General features: G+C 32.9%; 2 protein-coding genes across 2 annotated transcripts; one reads left to right on the top strand and one right to left on the bottom strand.

Moving 5' to 3' along the window:
* Positions 1-2,335: 2,335 nt before the first annotated feature.
* LOC130813283 (RING-H2 finger protein ATL47-like) lies at positions 2,336-3,475 on the bottom strand. The gene has a single exon (XM_057679084.1). The coding sequence runs from the start codon at positions 3,439-3,441 to the stop codon at positions 2,677-2,679; it is 765 nt and encodes a 254-aa protein (XP_057535067.1). The 5' UTR covers positions 3,442-3,475; the 3' UTR covers positions 2,336-2,676.
* A 9,872-nt stretch (positions 3,476-13,347) lies between these two features.
* Positions 13,348-17,063, top strand: LOC130814202 (purine-uracil permease NCS1). Its single transcript, XM_057680276.1, has 2 exons — positions 13,348-15,423; positions 16,175-17,063. Exons 1-2 carry the CDS (start codon positions 14,444-14,446, stop codon positions 16,911-16,913), a joined length of 1,719 nt encoding a protein of 572 aa, XP_057536259.1. The 5' UTR covers positions 13,348-14,443; the 3' UTR covers positions 16,914-17,063.
* The last annotated feature ends 2,023 nt before the right edge of the window (positions 17,064-19,086 follow it).

Here is a 19,086-nt window from a genome sequence, read left to right as displayed (position 1 = left end):
CCATTTTCAAGGACCTAATCTCCTCCATTATTATTACCATTTTGTAGATTTCCACCAACACCGGCTCTCATTTTGCTCTTAATTGTCCTTTTCCTCCCTACACCAAATTTCATGCCCCACCCACACATCTAATTATATTTCAAACAATTTTGGTTAAAATACACCGATAAATACATCAGTTGTATTTTGAGTGAAATTTAGTGGAAAATTAAAACTAGGTCAAAGGTTAAGACATAATAAGTGGTTGATGAAAATCAGTGGTTGAAATAGAGAAAGAAAATAATTTTAGGGATAAGTTTAAAAAAAGGAGAATGCGACCATTACTAAAAAAGAAAAAGGTGAAAAATTAATAAGATAAACTAAATTGACAGTAATGTAAATTGCGAAGAACGGAGGGAACATTTGGCAAATAAATGCTTTTACATCAGCTTCTTGGTTAAATATTAGCTTATTAGTTGATCATACAATCATATTATATATAATAATTGACGTTTAGGTCACTTGCAAAGCTAACATATAAGTGAAAACAAAAGCACAAATTATCGTATGAGGTGGCCTCACTATGAGACTAGCCACCCTCACATATAGGATAATAATAGCTCAATTAATGAAGATACGTGCTTCTTGCTTTGAGATCGTCTCATTAAAAGACAACCTCTCACATGAGTATCCTAAACAAAAGAACTGCTCTAAGTAAATTTTTTCTTGACCATAGGCTTTTTGGCCTGCTTTTACTAAGCAAAAAAAAACAAAGAAAAAAAAAACAAGAAACAATTAGTTCTATCTATCATTTGTCTCCATTAATACCTGATTTATACAATTGATTTAACAATTGACAAAACCCAATAATACGGATACCAAACTACCAGTTGATCAAACAAACCTACTAAATCGGCTAATAATTAACAATCAAATGCTATAGTTTCCTTTGTTGACCTTATTTTTGTTACTAGTTGATTCTTTTGATTTAAAAGTATTCACCATAGTTCATGTATTTACATTAGTTTGAACTATAATAGATAAGTTTACAATGTCCGAGTTCCGTCATATTTTACTATAATACATTCGATCACATTGAAAATTTATCCAATTTACTTTGGAGTTGAGTTAGGTTGCTTAAGTATATAAAAAAACACTATTAAACATGAACAAAATAGATTTTATTTGGTTAATCATCATCATACTCAGTATTTTCCGCCTATAGTATACAACGGTTAAATACCCATAAAAGAGGATGCGGTTAAATACCCCCTGCTCGAAATTAATCCTCAAACATGATAGAAGTCTATATACATTATGGATATGTTCTCTCGATATTTTTTCTTTTTAAATATTTCATTTGAAATGATGGGTGGGTGAAATTTAAACTGACGATCTCTTATCATGTATGTTGGCTCTCATATCATGTTAAAAAATCAATTCACTCAAAAGCTTAAGTTGATGGTTAATATCACTATGTTATACTATTAGTTTTTGTTTTCTCAAAAGAACATATATATCCACATAGTTTAAGCGAGTGGTATTATAATTCTCTATATGTAAAAAGAGAAAGAAAATTAATCTTTCTACAAGTAATAGATATAAAATAAAAAAATTTCAATTATTTAGTTCAATTGATGGCCGATTACAATGACAATATATATACATATACAAAATTCTACATAAAAAATAAAAAGTGCATTGACGTATGGTATAGGAATGGGATAGATAGTGGTAAGGTTTGGTTAATGTGGTTACAAATGAAGAAACGTCATTTGTTGATGTATAATAGGAGAAAGATACACCATCCATCCAACGGTTTTGACGGATGAAGTTATCACTATGTGAAATTATGATCTTATGCTACTTACTTTACACATCCTATTCCATTCTTTTACTTAAAATATTGTGAAAAAGTAGGGAAAAAAACAAAACATGATAATGATTCTAAAGGTTTGAAATATTATGATATGTAAAATCATGTATGAGAGAAATTATTATTTTTTTTTTATTTTACATGGATCATTTAGAAAAAAAAAAATACACATTATAATTTAAAACAAGGTAAAATGAATGGACATAAAAATATTTAAAAACTCTGGATAAAACACTATATAAATAATTTTTCCTAAACAAATTGAAAAATATACAAACTATTTGAATAATTTATAAAACATATACTAAGTAATAAGTTACATTACTCATAATAAAAACGTTCATTTACAATAAAATGTATTTTCCCTTAATTTTTGAATATTTTTTTTTATTATTTTCTTTATCAACCCTACTAGCCATCCTTCAAAACCAACCCTCATGTTCTTTGAGTTTAACATAAAATAAGATATTCGACCAACTATTTTCTCTTTTTTTTTTTAATGTTTTTTAGAGTTTGTTATATTTCATTTTAGTTTACTTTACCTATTTCTGCTCTCTTTTTATTCTTACTAGTATTGAAATAATTTTTTTTAGTGAGTCTCATAGAATTCACTACGATTTAATTTTGACTATGATTCACACTCTTTAATTTTCATCTATATACTTGACGTATTTTTCATTTGATCCATACATTTTTCCTATTGTATTTTGCCTGCCTCTTATCTAAAACTATTATTCTTGAAGTACTTTTTAATATTTGTGGAAATTAAAACCCTTTTGTAGTAAACTCAAGAGATAGAAGAGCACTAAATTTCTAACTAATCAATAAGGTAGAATACCATTACTCCTTAGAGTACCTCCATGTCCTTCACTATACCCATACAATCTACTTAATAAAAAATCAAATTTTGAAATAGTAGGATGATTACAAGAACTATTATCAACTAATAATGAAGAACAAGAGGAAGAAGAAGAACTACTTTGTTCCCTTGTATCAATCACCGCACAAGATTCATTCATCGACAGCGATCTCTTCAACTGAACCTTAACCAAATCACAAGGTCCTAACCCTTGTACGGGTAGCACCAATTTATTTGAATGACACATCAAACCGCCCGATCTTGTCCTATGCAGCACAGGCCGAGCACCAGCAAGGTCTCGATTTCCGCTCGGCCCATGCACAAGCGCACGACAAATAGGACAAGTTATATGTGCATGAAACCAATGATCAATACATGAAACATGAAATATATGACCACAATTAGGAAGCCAACGAATTAAATCACCTTTATGAAAAGTTCCAAGACATATTACACATTGATCAACTTTATTAATGCTATATAAATCACATGTTTTGGAAGAATAAAAAAGGATTGGGATTGTGTTTAGGATATGATTATCAAGACTTATTGAAGTTGTTGGTTCAACATAAAGAGTTTGATTTCTTCTTTTGAAATATTTGGTGAAGATTATGTGAAGAATATAGAGTGCAAGAGAGGTTGTGATTAGGGCACCTATTGAAATCTCTAAAATTGTAAAATAATTTTTGTTTCCTTTTTTTTGGATTGATGAAGTTATGTCCTCCATAGCTTAATCATTGAATTTTTGAGTTTGTTAAAGAGATGAAATGTAAGTTTAGGTATTCTAGTGAAATGAAGTTCTACATTGTATTGGGTTTTTATAGAGCCAATTTTGGAGGTGTAACACCCTGAGATTTTAATGACGTAATTATTTAATATTTTAATAGTTTTTAAAGATTTTACAATTATTATTTAATTATTTCCGAATTAGTTTTAATAAATTTCTTTGATATACGGATTTAAATGTCGACTTATATATATATTAAAAATACAGTTACGACTTCTCCAATAAAGAGGTTTGAATCGAAATGATTATTTATTAAAATGTGTGAGCCCTCGAAGGTGAGTCTCTTAGTTGGGTCTCGTAAGAAAACAAATCGAGATGAAAAATAAATAAATAAATATATAATAATAATAATAATAATAATAATAATAATAATAATAATAATAATAATAATAATAATAATAATCATAATAATAGAAATAACGAGTATAAAAACGTTGAAACCCTAAACACTCAAGAGGGAGCCGTCACTTCTTTCCTTCTTCTCCTCCTTCTTTCTCTTCTTCTTCCTTCCTCCCTCACTCCCGCATTTTCCCCCTTCCCGCACAGCAGCCCAGCAGCCACGAGGACACCAGCAACCCCTTTTCTCCCCTGCGCCACCAGTGAACGACCAGCAGCAGCCCGCCTTCTCCTTCCCGCAAGCAGCAGCAGCAAGGCTGCGTTCTCCTCTGACCAGCAGCTGCGTTTTCTTCTCGCCACCGCAGCACACTCCCTCCTCCCTCGCTGTGGCTGGCCGGCAGCAGACCCACGAACAACCGCCAATTGCTGTTCGATTTAAGGCCCTCTCCAGCCCTTCTTGGCTTTCGTGCACCACCACCACGACCTTCATCCTCCTCTTCACCATTCTTACTAGTTTTAATCTTTGTAAGCATCTCACTTTCCAATTGATTAATTTACTAATTTTAATTAGAATCTACCATGTTCATGAGTTGTGTGTTGATTGTGTATTGTATTAGTCTCATTGAATTCTAGTATGGGTAGTAGTTAAAAGAATTGTCATTGAAATGAAATGATTAGGGTTTTATTTAGAGATGTGATTACTAGTAGTGTGTGTGTGTGTTTGTATGCTACTTTGGTGATGTGATGATTTATTCAATAATCTTATAAGTAGTTGAGACTTTGTTGATTATCGTGGTGGCAATTAGTAATGTTTTGATTACAATTGACTATAGAAATGGTTTTGGTTGTTAATTGGAAGTAGGAGTTGCTAATTGTTATTGATTTAATTGTAGAGAATTACTACTACCTTATTAGGTTGTTATTGATGTTGTAAATACGTAATTTCAATAAGTCATGAGCATAGTGTCTAACTTATTGTTGAGAGTTGCTAAAGTTACTAGTTATGATGTCGTGATTGTAGTTCTTCCTAACCTTGAAGAATATAATGGATGATATTGCGATGTGATAAACTTAAGATTCGTCATTGTCGTCATATTAGCACTACATGAACATCGCAAGATTTAAGTGTGAATTGATATGTTATCCTAAAGTAACGTGGATCGCTATAACTCAAGTTGATTAATGTAAAGAAACTATTCACACATACTTCTACTTTAAATTGATGGAAAGACTTATGTTGTATTGAGTTAATAATTTTTGACTTGTATTGAATGGGTTGTGTGCGTGCTAGAGTAATCGGAAACTCATGTTGAATGGGTGTAGCGGTTAAATTGGTATTTAGTTTGGTATGTCAAAGTAGTTAAGGGAACTTAATAGTTCTACTCATAACTTATATAGGTGCCTATTACGTAAGAGGAAAGTAGAGCCTTAGTTGGGTGATTTTGTGACTTTTGATCGTGCGGTGACGCTTACAGGTACGTACACGCAGTAACTAACCCTTATACGCAATTTGCTTTAAGACATTATTGTTTATTGTGATAATATACATTGCATTGAAACTATGAGATACTATTGAGTACACTTTACATGAAGAGCTATCGACTATGAAATCCTTGCGCTTAGAATAGTTTAGAGAATGAGAGTTAATAGAGGGCGAGAACTACCCCTTATTTATTTAAGAATTAGATTATGCCTAATTGAAGTTAGAATGACTCCTTTATAGGTGAATTTCATATTCTATTGAGTGGCTCAGTGGGTTTTAGCGCGCTGCTATCCCAGGGCGCTCATTAATAGTTGAGAGTGGAAGTTATTCCCATCTGATAAGGTACTATATCATGATTAGCTGGCGTGACTTAACTGGATTATGTCCGGTTGTTTTATTAGTCCCCTAGGTGAGGTTCTACGGGACCACCGTAAGGGGGGTATGAGCATGCTTGGGTCATTGGGCGCCGGGAGGCCGATAACGCCCCTTGACCGAGGTGTTACCATGCGGGCCTTGCAAACCCCAATATGGTGGCCTCTTCACTGGTTTAGTACCCCAGTGTGTTAGGTTTAGCCCGAAGGTAGGACCCGAGAGGGTCAGCTGGAGGGGGCATGAGCTCATACTTCGCCATTGGGCGCCGGGAGGCCGATAACGCCCTTTGGAGTGTCACTATGCCAGGAAGTAGAGAAAAGATCCACTGATAGAAAACTATTCAGTGATAGAAAGTTTATTCATTGATTGAAAGTTATGTAATGATAGAAGGTTCATTCTTTGGTAGAATATTTACTCATTGATAGAACGTATACTTATTATTGATAGAATAGTTTATGCTAGTGAGAAGTGTGCCTAAGTTAAGTTACTTCAAGGGTATTACGAACTATGATCACGCTTACCTTAAGATAGACAAGCTCTATAAGGGTATGAGTTAGGTATTCTGTTAATGCCTAGGTCGAGTTAATCTATGCGTGTTTTGCAAGAGTTTATGTTTGAAGAGAGGAACGTGAAGACCTGCATTCTACCCGAGAGCACATGGTTCGGGTTGGAAAGCACGTAATGAAATTAAGAAGTATAAGTGGCCGATAAACGGTTACTATCCGTGCTTGCGTTTTATGAAATCGTCTTATTTGTTTTATGATATAATGCTATCTAGTAGTTGGCCTTATTCTATTTGATGTTAGTTACTGACGTGTATGTGTTTGTGTTTATGTTTGTTTGTTGACTTTCTATGATTGTCCTGCTATGACACATTGGCCCTTGGTCTAATGTCGAGCAGCAGGGGGATCATAGACCAGCGTAGCAGGTACTGGAGCTTCTTATGCATTGCATTGCATTTGGGGAAAGTGATGAGGGCGAAGCATAACTTGTGTCATTACCCTATCTTTCGATTTTGTATCTCTTGTTATCTTTTGTAAATTTCGGTTGTATATGTTATGTTATGAGGCCTTGTGTCCTCCCACGTGTATTTGTATTTCCGCTGCGTAGTTTATAACTCTGTATGGTTTTGAGTAGTTAAGTCTTTTTAAAAAACGCAAACGTCGACACTGGAACCACGATCCATGTTTGGCATGTTGATTTGAGAAGCCGGCGACGAATCATTCCGCCGTGATATAGTTTTGATAAGCCGTTAGTGCCTTTACTTTATTAGCTTCTTAATTAACTTTTGTTTTCTACAAAGGCGCACAGTTTTAAGGCAGATGCTGCCAAAATTTCCACTCACCTTTTAAAAGTTAATAATTAAAGTTTATCTAAATTCTTTTCCTTTTTCTTTTATGTAACACCCGAATTTCCTCCCGTCCTTTACGGTTTTGGTTTCGTTAAGGGGTCGGAAATTCTGAGGTGTTACAGGAGGGATGGTCAATTATGTGATACATGTGCTTTATTTTTTAATTTAAATGTGAAATTTTTTATCTTTTTTACTAGGGGATCGATGATTGTGTGTTTAAATATTCTAAAAGTCGTTTGTTTGTACATAAATTATATAAGAGTTTTAAATTTATAAGATGATTGACTGGTCGTATTTAGATTTTTTTTGTTTATTTAAAATAGTTATAAGTCAAATGAATTTAGAATTTTCGGAAAATGTAATTTTCTATATACTATAGGAATCCACTTAGCATACACATTGGTTATTTAAAAATTTTATTGTATAAGAATTTAATGTGACCTGAAATATGTATAAATAAATATTTATGTTGTAAGTAATAATTTAATTAAATAATTAATATAACTTACGATTATTTAGTATTTATTCTTATGAAGTTATTATGATCAAAAGAGCAGGTATATTTTTTTGTTTTTATTTAAAGGCTTTTTATCTAAATCTAAAAAAAGTTTTAAGAGTCACACTAGATTTGCATTGAAAGGAATTGTTGCGCACAAAGCTGAGATTTTAGAGGAGCTTATGATTAAATATTTCTGTATGATGTATGAGTCTATCTTCTAATCATAGTTTGATTATTGAGTTTATTTTGAGTTATATGTTTTAAGTGGGTTTAAAGTAGGATTTATATTCACTTTAATTATTACATAATTTTAAATTAATTTTAAAGTCATATCAAAATCGAATTTATTTATAAAGTAAAATAAATATTGAATTAGATCGATTGATTTATATATACTCAATCATCCAATACATTTTTTTTATTCTTTGTTGTGGAAAACATTTGTATTGCATTATCAAGTAATATACTTTCCTCGGAACCTTCCTTTTTAAATATAATGTGTTTCCCTTTTGTTTTTCTAGTTCATGACATTGATGGTTCCCTTTAAACACTATTGTTTTTTCTTATCTCTCTATCAACACATATACTCCCTCCAATTCTTTTTAGTTGTCCCATTTTATTATTCAGCTAGTCTTTTGAGAGATCGTTTCTTTGAGAGACGTATCTCAAGTCCAACCCATTAAAGAGTAATACTTACTTACCGTATTCTTAATGCTTATTCTTTAATGCTTACTTACCATATCTTTAATGTCTACTTTCAATATCTTAAATATTTACTTACATCCTTTTTAATGCTTACTTACAATATTTTACAAAATACATAAAGAGTCAGCTCAATTAGAGATGGTCTTTCAAAGAGACCGTCTCGCACAAGAATTTGTGTTTTTTATTTTGGTAGTTCACTTTTACTATCCAATTTCCATTTTAAGATATACACTTTTAGACAGTCTCCTCATTTTTTTAATATTAAAAATATGTAAAAAATAGACCCGATCTGAAATACCGTCAGAAATCGACCTGTATCCGATCCGTTGGTTGACCCAAGGTGCGGTGACCAGTAATTGACCGAAACTCGACCTGATGTTGACCTGTAACCCGACATGTACCCGATTATTTTAGACCCATAATCGACCGGCACCCGACTCGAGAACAACCCATACCCGATTTTAACCTGACAATGTGGTTAACCGAACTCGATTTGCACCCAACCTAATACAATGCGAACTCGTCTTTAACCCGATAGGTACTCGATATAATCCCACTCGAAAGGACCCATAATTAACACCCGAGATTAACCTGACAATGTGGTTAACCAAACACGAATTGCACAAGACTTGTTACAATTCGAACCCGACCCAAAAATTCGAATAGGAATTGAAAGTTATGCGGCCCGAAAATATGTTATTTTTTTAGGTTTTACCGATCCGATATTATCCGAACTAAAGTTGCCGAACCGGTTGACAACGAAAAATTAGAAATTAAAATTGGGAATTTAAAACAAATATTAGTATGATAATTATTTTGGGTTGAGTGAAATAAAATAATTGTGAGCTAAGATAACGAAATAGATATTTGACCTATTTCTTACTTTTCCTAATTCATATTTAATTTTATTCTTTTATTATTATTATTATTCCTATTTCTATATGCTAGAAATAGAAACCAAAAATCAGATTTTGGCCCTACCATTACAAGTATTCACCTTCTCCTCAAAAACCCCTCCTCCTCCTTCTATTTCCTCGTGGTTCTCTGTAACATTGAGGTAGTGATGCAATGTTCGATTCCTATGAAGCCTCGAGCAACTTCCTCCCTCTCCTTGAGACAGAACCGGGCAACCATCAAACCCCTCCTTCTTCCTCTTCTTCTTCCTCTAGCTAAAACTCAGATGCAACAACTGCATCCGTATGTCCTTCCCTTCTTCTTGTGCCATTTTTGTTCATTGAGTTCCGATTTACATGTTTGATGATGTCTTGCCTTCTCCTCTGCCTTGATTCTTGAAGAACCCAGCAGCAAACAACGAATCTACCCTCAAGAAACTCAAATCAAGTGCAGCAGCCATGGCCGCCTTCTTCACCTCAATTCTCTGAACAACACAATAACAATATTCCTTCTTGCCTTCGATTTTCGAAGAAATAAGGGGTAGTTGGGTTCCCTTTGATTGCTGGGGCGTGGAATTTGAAGCAAACAATCAACTTCTTGTTCTTCCTTTGAAATAGACGCCCAATTCTTCCTACAAATTATGGTAATTGTTTTATCTATTCAATTCTTTTGTAAAGCGTAGAATTCTATACATACACCCCTCTTTTCCTATTAGTTGTATTCCATCTTATCATCCATGAATCTTTAATCATGAAAATCAATGTATTAATCCAAGATTCGTTTATTAAGCTTGTTTTAGTTGTATTTGGCCGAATTAAGACTAGTAGCAAGTTGTTTATATTGAGGTGTTGAATTATTACTCGACATTATGAGTTTTTATGGCAAAAATTGAATAAATTGATGCTCTTTGATGAAATACTAGATGCTCGTGAACTTGTGGATTGTTGAAAGAATACTTATCCTTGTGTTTACTATATGTAAATTTGGACAAACTAGGATTTAATGATAAGATGATGAAAGTTAGGAGTGAATTCATTGAATCTTGATGATTTATACGTAGTTGTGAGGATTGGTATATGAATGTTGTCATTGATAGAATATGGATGATGTGGAATCCTTGTGTGAATTAGGAGTCTTTTGAAAATTAATAATTGTGGGATAAAATGATTGTGTCTTACTGGATAGTCGACGTTCTTTGATGGATTTTTAGATTTTTTTTGGATATTCTTCGTTTTGGGTTATATGAAAATATTGTGTTTAATTGGAAATATAAATAGAATTATGGAGAAGAGTAATTTTTAAAGAAATATAAATTAGTCTAGGGCATGGTTATAATGTTTTGAGGACGCATTAGGGGCTGAGTTAGAACTTGCACACTTCCTTAATTATTAGATATGTTAAAACATGAGTCTTGATTAAACTTCGTTTTTAGGAGAGATGTAATAAGTTATATGTTAGTATAGTAGTATCGAATGCTCTCTAGTGATGTTGTGATCTTGTTATGCTCCAAGAGACGATATCATCGAAGAACCCTTCTACTTGTTAGCTGGATTCGTTACCTTGAAGCGACATTATCGGTGAGTAGTAGCAGTCCCTTAAAGGGTTTGATCAGACTACATTCTTGAAAATAAACTTTTTACTAAAGCTCTTTTGAAATTGAAAATTGTTGAGACAAATTTTGTTGGGACCGCTTATGTTGATATTATGATATGGTTAATGGATCGGGCTTGCGAGCTGGTCATTGACGGAGTTGAGGAATATTGTTTCCTACTTCCTGTTTTTGAGGCGAGTTGTCATTCAGATATTGACTAGCTTTACCGGAGAGCAGCATAGCCTTAGAGCAATGGGGCACCTCTCAAACTAGATTGTGCGCACATAGATCTAGGAAACTGATGTTGCTTTTAAACCTTTGGAATTACTGTGTTTTATTGTTTTGGATTGTTACTCCTCATTCAGTTTAATCTGACCCTTTGTTGTTTCCAACTTTTAGTTTGTTTACAGATCGAAACCGATCGGAAATCGGGAACGATGGGTTAGGAGTTGATTAGAGTTCCAAGGATATTATATTGAGCTGAGCACGTTAGAATTTTTGTAGTTTTGTAATAGGCTTTGGTAATTGTATATTAGTCTAGACAGTATGGGTTATATTGGACTTTTATAGAGACTTTTATGATTACTTTATAAATTAGATAGATGTTTGGATTGAGAATTAGCTGATTTAGCTATGATTTAGAACTAAAGACTCATTTGCGCAAGTTTTGGGATTGAGATTTGAGTTTTTGGGAAGTAAAACCCGTGATGACCTTGTTTACTTAGTCAACGGTAAGTCGGGTTGTTACAAAATAAATTGACTTGATGTTAACCTAAAACGAAAAATGAGTCGACCCATAGTCTAACCAAACTCGATTCGACCTGCAGTATAACCAATCTATATTCGAATTGTGTCAACTGAACCCGATACAAATCCAAACTGAAGTTGTCCCGATCCGAAACCAAAACCAACCCATTGTGGTATTAACCCGATAAAAACCTGTACCCGATTAGACCTGTAATCGAATCTACTCGATTCAAAGCTTTAAATTACCTGAAAAAATTTGAACCCGAGAATATCCGAACCCGATAGAATCCGACCCAAAACCCGATTGAGTAATCGAATTTATAGCTTTTTACTATTTTAGGTTGTCACCTCATTTTTTAATATTTGTGTCCAAAACAAATAGAACATTTAAAGCAGGAAGTATTATATATACCCGCTAACTGCCATTTAATATTTATATTATATTTGTAAGACTAGAATTATAAATTTTGGTAAATTTTATTTTTAATTTCAGTATGACGTAAAATAAAACTTTTTTTACATTATTAAAATGGATAACCTTCAACAATAGGGGAACTCGTGATTCTTGAATTTTGGTAATTTTGAAAAAACATAAATTTATATTTGGCACAACTGTTTAAATTAACGTATTTATACCCCTCATGTAAATCGTAAATCTGTAGTCATTTTAGGTATAATTCTTAATTATAGTTATAATAAAAGGTTAGTTATGGATTCTATTTCTATGCCTTGAGAAAAATATGAGCGCTAATATTTAACAAAAATTAAATCCCTGGTAATATTAAAATTTAGATATATATTTTGGAATGAACTAATCTTTAGATATCATTTATTCATTAGTCATAAAATGTTTGTTGGTCACAAAAAGTAAAATTCACATTTATATTTTCCACCGTATTCATATCGTGCGTACAAAAAAATTATTATTTTGACGAATTTAATAAGACCATGAACATTTTGGCGAATAAGTAGTTGTGAAATCAATAAACGTATAAAAAATAGTGTACCTCTATAAAGAAAAAAGAGTTCCCAAATTGTGGTAAGAAACGTGACAAGTGTAAACGTTACACATTATGTTTTTATTCCCTGAGAAATTATAATACTAATAATTGACACAAATATTAAAAAATTAGTAAAGATCACTAAAATCTTGTTTAATTAACCTTAAAAAAGTAATCAGTAAAATCATTTTAATCACAAAAAACAATTACAGTAAATAAAACTCAGTTATAATGTATAACTAAAAATTAGTTACAACCAGTATAAATAGATAAAATTTGTGAATCAATTTCAATTAGTAAAAATCAATTATAATTAAAAAAACCAGTTAAATCAATATCAATCAAGTAAAATAAACATTATATAAATTGTGTAGTTAGAATTAAAAGTGAGGAAAGAAATATGAAAAAGAATAAAAAAAAATTTGAAGACATTAATTAAAATATAAAATGTTGCAGAGTAAAAGAATTAAAATAAAATGAAATTGTGGGGATTCAAGTTTCAGTTGTAGTTGTCGAAACATTTCTTTTGAAGATAAAATTCTAAGGTTTTTGAAAATGGTAAATGAAGTGCTGTGAATAGTCAATTTCTCTATCTATCTTTTTATTTGGTATTTAATTGTCTATATAGAAAGATATTGGTAAAGAAAAGATGTTATTATGATAAAAAAAAATTTTTACAAGTTTAATGATTATTCTTATTTTGTTCTATTTTAATAATGTCGGTTTTCTTAACAAAATTGATTACAAATTTCAATGTATAACCCAAATATGTTTAAAACAAAACTGATAATTTGACATTTATCAAACCTTATTTGATTTGAATTAAAAATAAATTTAAAATTATAAAAGAATCAATATAAACACAAGACTCAATTTTAATTCAACTCAAAATACCCAACTCAAAATTATCCCAATAACTTAAATAAACACTTTTAATATCACCATTTGGAAAGTATTTAAAGGAAATATAGAAACAAGTCTTATTTAAGGATTAAAATTTTATCACTATAAAATAAATTCTTATTATCAATTATTGAGTATCAAAAACCAAAAGAGTGGATACAACTTTGAGTTGAAACTTAAATCCTCGAATATAATTGCACATTGAGATTGCTGTTCCATACCATTTTGTACTTGTTTTCCAATGAACTCATGATCTCAACAAAATTGTTTATTACCTTGAAACTTCAGATGCTATTCACATTATTAATTTTGCTATATTTTGATTTTTTATTTTTTTATATGGCCCACATTTCTTTATTCTACTTATATCTCTTCATTTATCTTTTCATTTCATAGGAGTATTACACATTTTTTTATACTACCTTTTTTGTCTTATATTCCAATAACAATAATAACATAATATTTCATTATCCAAATATTATTAAATGACTCCCACCTAAGGTAGGATTCAAGAGGGTCAGATTTACGTACCTTGTCATTGTTAGAAATAATATTAAATCACTGACAAAGATATGGTTTCCAATTGACTGTGGTAATAAACATGTACATCTTCACATAAATAAAAAGTACACATTAATAAAATAGAAGCATACGCTATTATAAAAATCCTTCATCCTTTACCTTATTTAATCATTTAAAAATCAATTATTTCCAAAGTCTTAACCTTCACAATTTGAATTGTTATCCCCTCATCAATCCAAACTAAATCAAACAATAAAGATTATGATTCTAATTTAGCTGTGCTAATCTGGATGAAGAATAATTTGACAAATGGAACCACAACCAAGTACTACTAGCCATATACTCAACCTTTCTTATTGGGCAATCATTCTCAATCAACCCCCATAGCTTTCATTTGCATGAAAGTGACAATTCTTGCAGAAACAACCACTCATCGTCATCAATCATCATCTATCCCAAACACAAACAAAGCCATACATTAACTTGGCTTCTTTTACCCTACCTTTCAAAACCTTTTTTTTCCGGCACCATCATAATCATGGAGTCGAACTATCTGGGTCTCCATTTTCATCCCTACCTTAAAACTTCACTTTCATATTCTCACACTCTAAAACCCAGAAAATCCTTCAACTTTCCAACTAATTTAACTACCAGCAACAAATTGATTACCACACAAAATTACCATAATCTTGGTCTCTCATCAACTCCCCTTCACAGAAAATGCTCTACTCCCTCTAGTACTTTAATGGCATCAATTAAACCCATATCAAATTACCAAGCAGATGAATTTGAATCTGATCCTACACTTATCAATGATGATCTTAAACCAACTACTCAAAGTCAACGCACATTTTCTGGCTGGGAAATGGCCAGTCTTTGGATTGGGTTAGTTGTAGGGGTTCCATCATATTACCTTGCTGGTAGTCTTGTTGATCTTGGAATGGCATGGTGGCAAGGCATAGCTACAGTTGTGGCAGCCAATTTGATCTTGCTAGTCCCATTAGTCCTCACAGGTGAGCCAGGTGCACGGTATGGAATCTCATTCCCGGTGCTGACTCGATCGTCGTTTGGTATAAGAGGTGCCCATGTTCCTACACTGTTAAGAGCATTAGTTGGCTGTGGATGGTATGGTATTGAGACATGGATTGGTGGAGAGGCTATATTTCTATTATTGCCAAATTCAATTAAACAATCAAGTCTATCGCAAATTTTACCGTGGTTAGGAACTTCCCCACTTGAATTCTCTTGTTTTATTGCATTTTGGTTGGCTCAATTAGCAATTGTTTGGAAAGGAATGGAAGGCATACGAGTGCTTGAGAAATTTTCAGCTCCAATTTTGATTGCTCTTACATCTTGTCTTCTTACCTGGGCTTATGTTACTGCTGGTGGATTTGGTCATATGCTTTCTTTATCTTCTCGCCTTTCAGCGTCTCAGTTCTGCTCCATCTTCTTCCCGGCTCTTACAGCAAATATAAGTTTCTGGGCAACTCTGGCGCTCAATATCCCTGATTTTACAAGGTATGTCAAACGCCAAAATGATTAGATGAACTCAAATTTGTATTTACATACAAAATAAGCCTTTTGTAATCCGTGTTCAATCTAAAACAACCTCTTTGCACAAGTATACAATTGCCTACAACGACCCTCAATTCCGCCTAGGCGGGAATTAGATGGGAGTGACTTGGGTAATGAAATGTGGTTATTTGACATTAAGCTAAAGCTTTGAGCCTTTGACTGCATATGAAAATGAGGGTCTCACTACTATTGAATCTAACAAATTACGGAGGTAACAAATCGACTAACATTAAAATTGTCCTGAAATTTTCAAACTGTATGTGAGCTTCTAGTTTATAGCATGTTCTTTCAGCATAGTTTCACATTTTATGTCTATAAAAGTCAAAATATGAAGTTACTGGTCAATTGGCTCACCCATCATGTGGGAGCATTCCTAGCTGAATTTAACTATCGTTGGCAAACCTGGGAGCTGCATTACTTTCAAACCCCATACATATGCATATATAACATGTCATATATGCCTTCTAAGGAATTTACGGGTGAAAATAGAGAGCATTAAGGTAGCATCTTACTAAAACAGAGTCATTAAAGTATTAACAAGATTAGCATAATAATAATTAACTCCCATGTGCTGTAGGTTGAAACAAGGTTCTTACAATTCAAAGCATAAATGATTTAACTTACAATGCAATAGTATCAGGTGTATATTTAACAATTCAAACTTTTTCACTGAGAAATAGTTATATATTACTAGGTATGCCAAGAGCCAGAAGGATCAGATCATAGGTCAAGTTGGCTTACCAGTTTTCATGGGCGCATTCACTTTTGTTGGTTTGGCAGTGACTTCTTCAACCAAAGTGATCTTCGGCCGTGTGATATCAAATCCCATCCAGCTACTCGGTGAGATCGGGGGAGTCACCACAATAATCCTAGCCATATTTGGAATCAGCCTCGCCACAATCACCACCAATATTGCTGCAAATGTTGTTGCACCTGCAAATGCGCTTGTTAATCTCAGTCCATCAAAGTTCACATTTTGGAAAGGAGCTCTTCTAACAGCATCTTTAGGCATTGCCTTTCAACCATGGCGATTACTACAATCTAGTGAGAGTTTTGTGTATACTTGGCTTGTAGGCTACTCTGCACTGATGGGTCCAATAGGGGGCATAATACTCACAGACTACTATCTCATTAAGAAAATGAAGCTCAATGTAGAACATTTATACACATTGAAAAAAAATGGAGCCTATTATTACACAGGAGGGTATAATTTGGCAGCACTTCTAGCTTTACTTGTTGGGATTTTTCCGGTAATACCAGGTTTGTTGCAGAAAGTTGGGATCCTGGGTTCAATTCCAGAAATATTCATGACAATCTACAACAATGCTTGGTTCTTCAGTTTCTTCTCTGCCGGGATTGTTTACTGGATGATATTTTCATTATTAATAGGTAAGGATAGTAAACTAAGTGATCCACTTTTGCCAGCAAGCTAAGTAATTGACTTGTTATGGATTATATGTCAATGTACAGAAATCTTGCTGCTAAAACATTCTACGATATACAGCATCTCAAGGATTTTCTTTATGTAAATCAACACAGTATCACATTGGAATCAATGAAAGAATTAACTGCAATTTGCTTCATCCTTCAATTTGTTCTTACAAATCAGACCTCAATTTCAGCTAATTGTCGGATTTACCGTCTGTTTATGGTTAAATAATCAAATTGGATGCTGAAGAGAAGATGGTTCATATGGCCTGATTATCAACATCATTTTCTTAACAAGAATCATGCTCTTTTCCAAACATACGACCAGGGTAGGAATATTGAGGGTCACAGATATTGGAGGACTGATTTATCTAAGACTTAGGTTTAGGTATCGATCATGCTTTCTATTCTGTGAAACTCTCATTTAATGTTAAGTTTTAGATTATCACGAACTAAAACATCTCGGTCTACAGGTAAACCACTACACCCTTTAATCCTATATATATTCCAACAATTACACTAACTAACGTTATAAGAAATCAGAAAACGTGTCACAACATCTACGCAAGATAAGTAATTTGATCAATGCAATAAATCTGGTAAGTGGTAAGGGCTACAAAACTGTTTTTGGTCCATCATGGTGTTTCTATATATGTACGGAATGTTGGGATATCTTGACAATGTTGTGGTAGCAATTGGAAATTGTAGGTGGAACAATGAATCAAAAGAAGTTCAAACATTTATCAAAGTAGTGAACACAAACTCAGCTACTGTGACACTCCTCATCGCCATATCAGATGCTTTGATACAACATGAACTGACTGGTGAGTCATGACACTTTAAAACAGGTTAAGAGACTTAGTTTCTGGACAAATTATTGTAGAGTTCCTCCGTTCCCTACTCATGTCCTACGCTCACATAAAAATCCAAGTAACATAACACTAAAAGGATAGTTACCCAACACCAAAGGAAGGTGTTAAAGAGAGAAAATGTATAAAAGTGCATTAAAGAAATGACAAAAGAAGCGAGAGGAGGAAAAATGTCTCAAAACCTTGAGTTGAACACCAAGGTATTAGAAGGATTGAGAATTTAGAATAGTCATTACAATTTTGTAATGGCTTAAATATAAAATAGGTATCTATTAATTATACTCTATAAAATGAGACCTATTTGACATAATTCGAAGCAAAAAAATCCACATTTATTCTCATGAATATAATCAAATAACAAGTATTGGTGTTGCATAAAATCTAACGACTTCCAATATATAACCAGATGTCATAATCATTTCCACTGGACATACAGCATCTTATGAAAAGGAATTACATTGAAGAATCAGTGCAGAGAGCATTTGCCCATTGAACTCGTCTAATCAACTAACAATATCAGTATAAATGCCACAAAGACTAGGGGAAACAATCCGGTGGGTAGATGCAAATTGTAAATTCATAAAAGTCATGATTCCTCCTGTCATTAATTCAGTTTACAGAAAATTATCCTTGAATGACAAGCACTGCAGACCTGACAAAAATATTCTAGCACTTTTAACCGATAATGACATTAAGATAAGATTCTTCCAAGTTCCCATACCTATAGTGCAAAAATATGGTTTCGGTCACAGTTGTGGAACCAGTCATAGGATGGTGTTGGATGATGCACATGAATGTCTGGGCCTATATATTGGTCGCGGCAAGATCAAAAACATTTACAATAAGATCACAATAAGGTAATGTGGGTAATATGAAGCATCTAACAATAACTACATAAGATAAGATTTCCAAATATCCTATCGCCAACATCGACAAAAGTAGTAGAACCAGCTAACAGATAAACAATAAGTGGACGGAAAGCACAGCACTGAGAAAGATTACACCAAAAACATAAACTATATCAAGATAATTTTTTAATGTTATAAAATCTAGTTCAGAGCTCATTGTTATAGTTGAATAAATCCTAGCACAAGTTTCCATTAAGTTGGTACCAACCATACAAAGGTCCTTGTAGGCTTGTAGCCCATAGAAAGCCCAACATTAACCAAGGGGTGCTCACCTATCATCATCAAGAACATACATGTTTTAATGGGCACATTGGGTATACAAGTGAAAGGATTTGACTCATTTTAATTTGATCAGATGATTTCTTTCTTATGATCTATACGGATAACCAAAAGATGGACTC

The sequence above is a fragment of the Amaranthus tricolor genome, chromosome 5, assembly GCF_026212465.1.
Source record: "Amaranthus tricolor cultivar Red isolate AtriRed21 chromosome 5, ASM2621246v1, whole genome shotgun sequence".
Classification (NCBI taxonomy): domain Eukaryota; kingdom Viridiplantae; phylum Streptophyta; class Magnoliopsida; order Caryophyllales; family Amaranthaceae; genus Amaranthus; species Amaranthus tricolor.
Note: the sequence above shows the minus strand (reverse complement) of the source record. Positions and strands in the feature narration are given on the sequence as shown.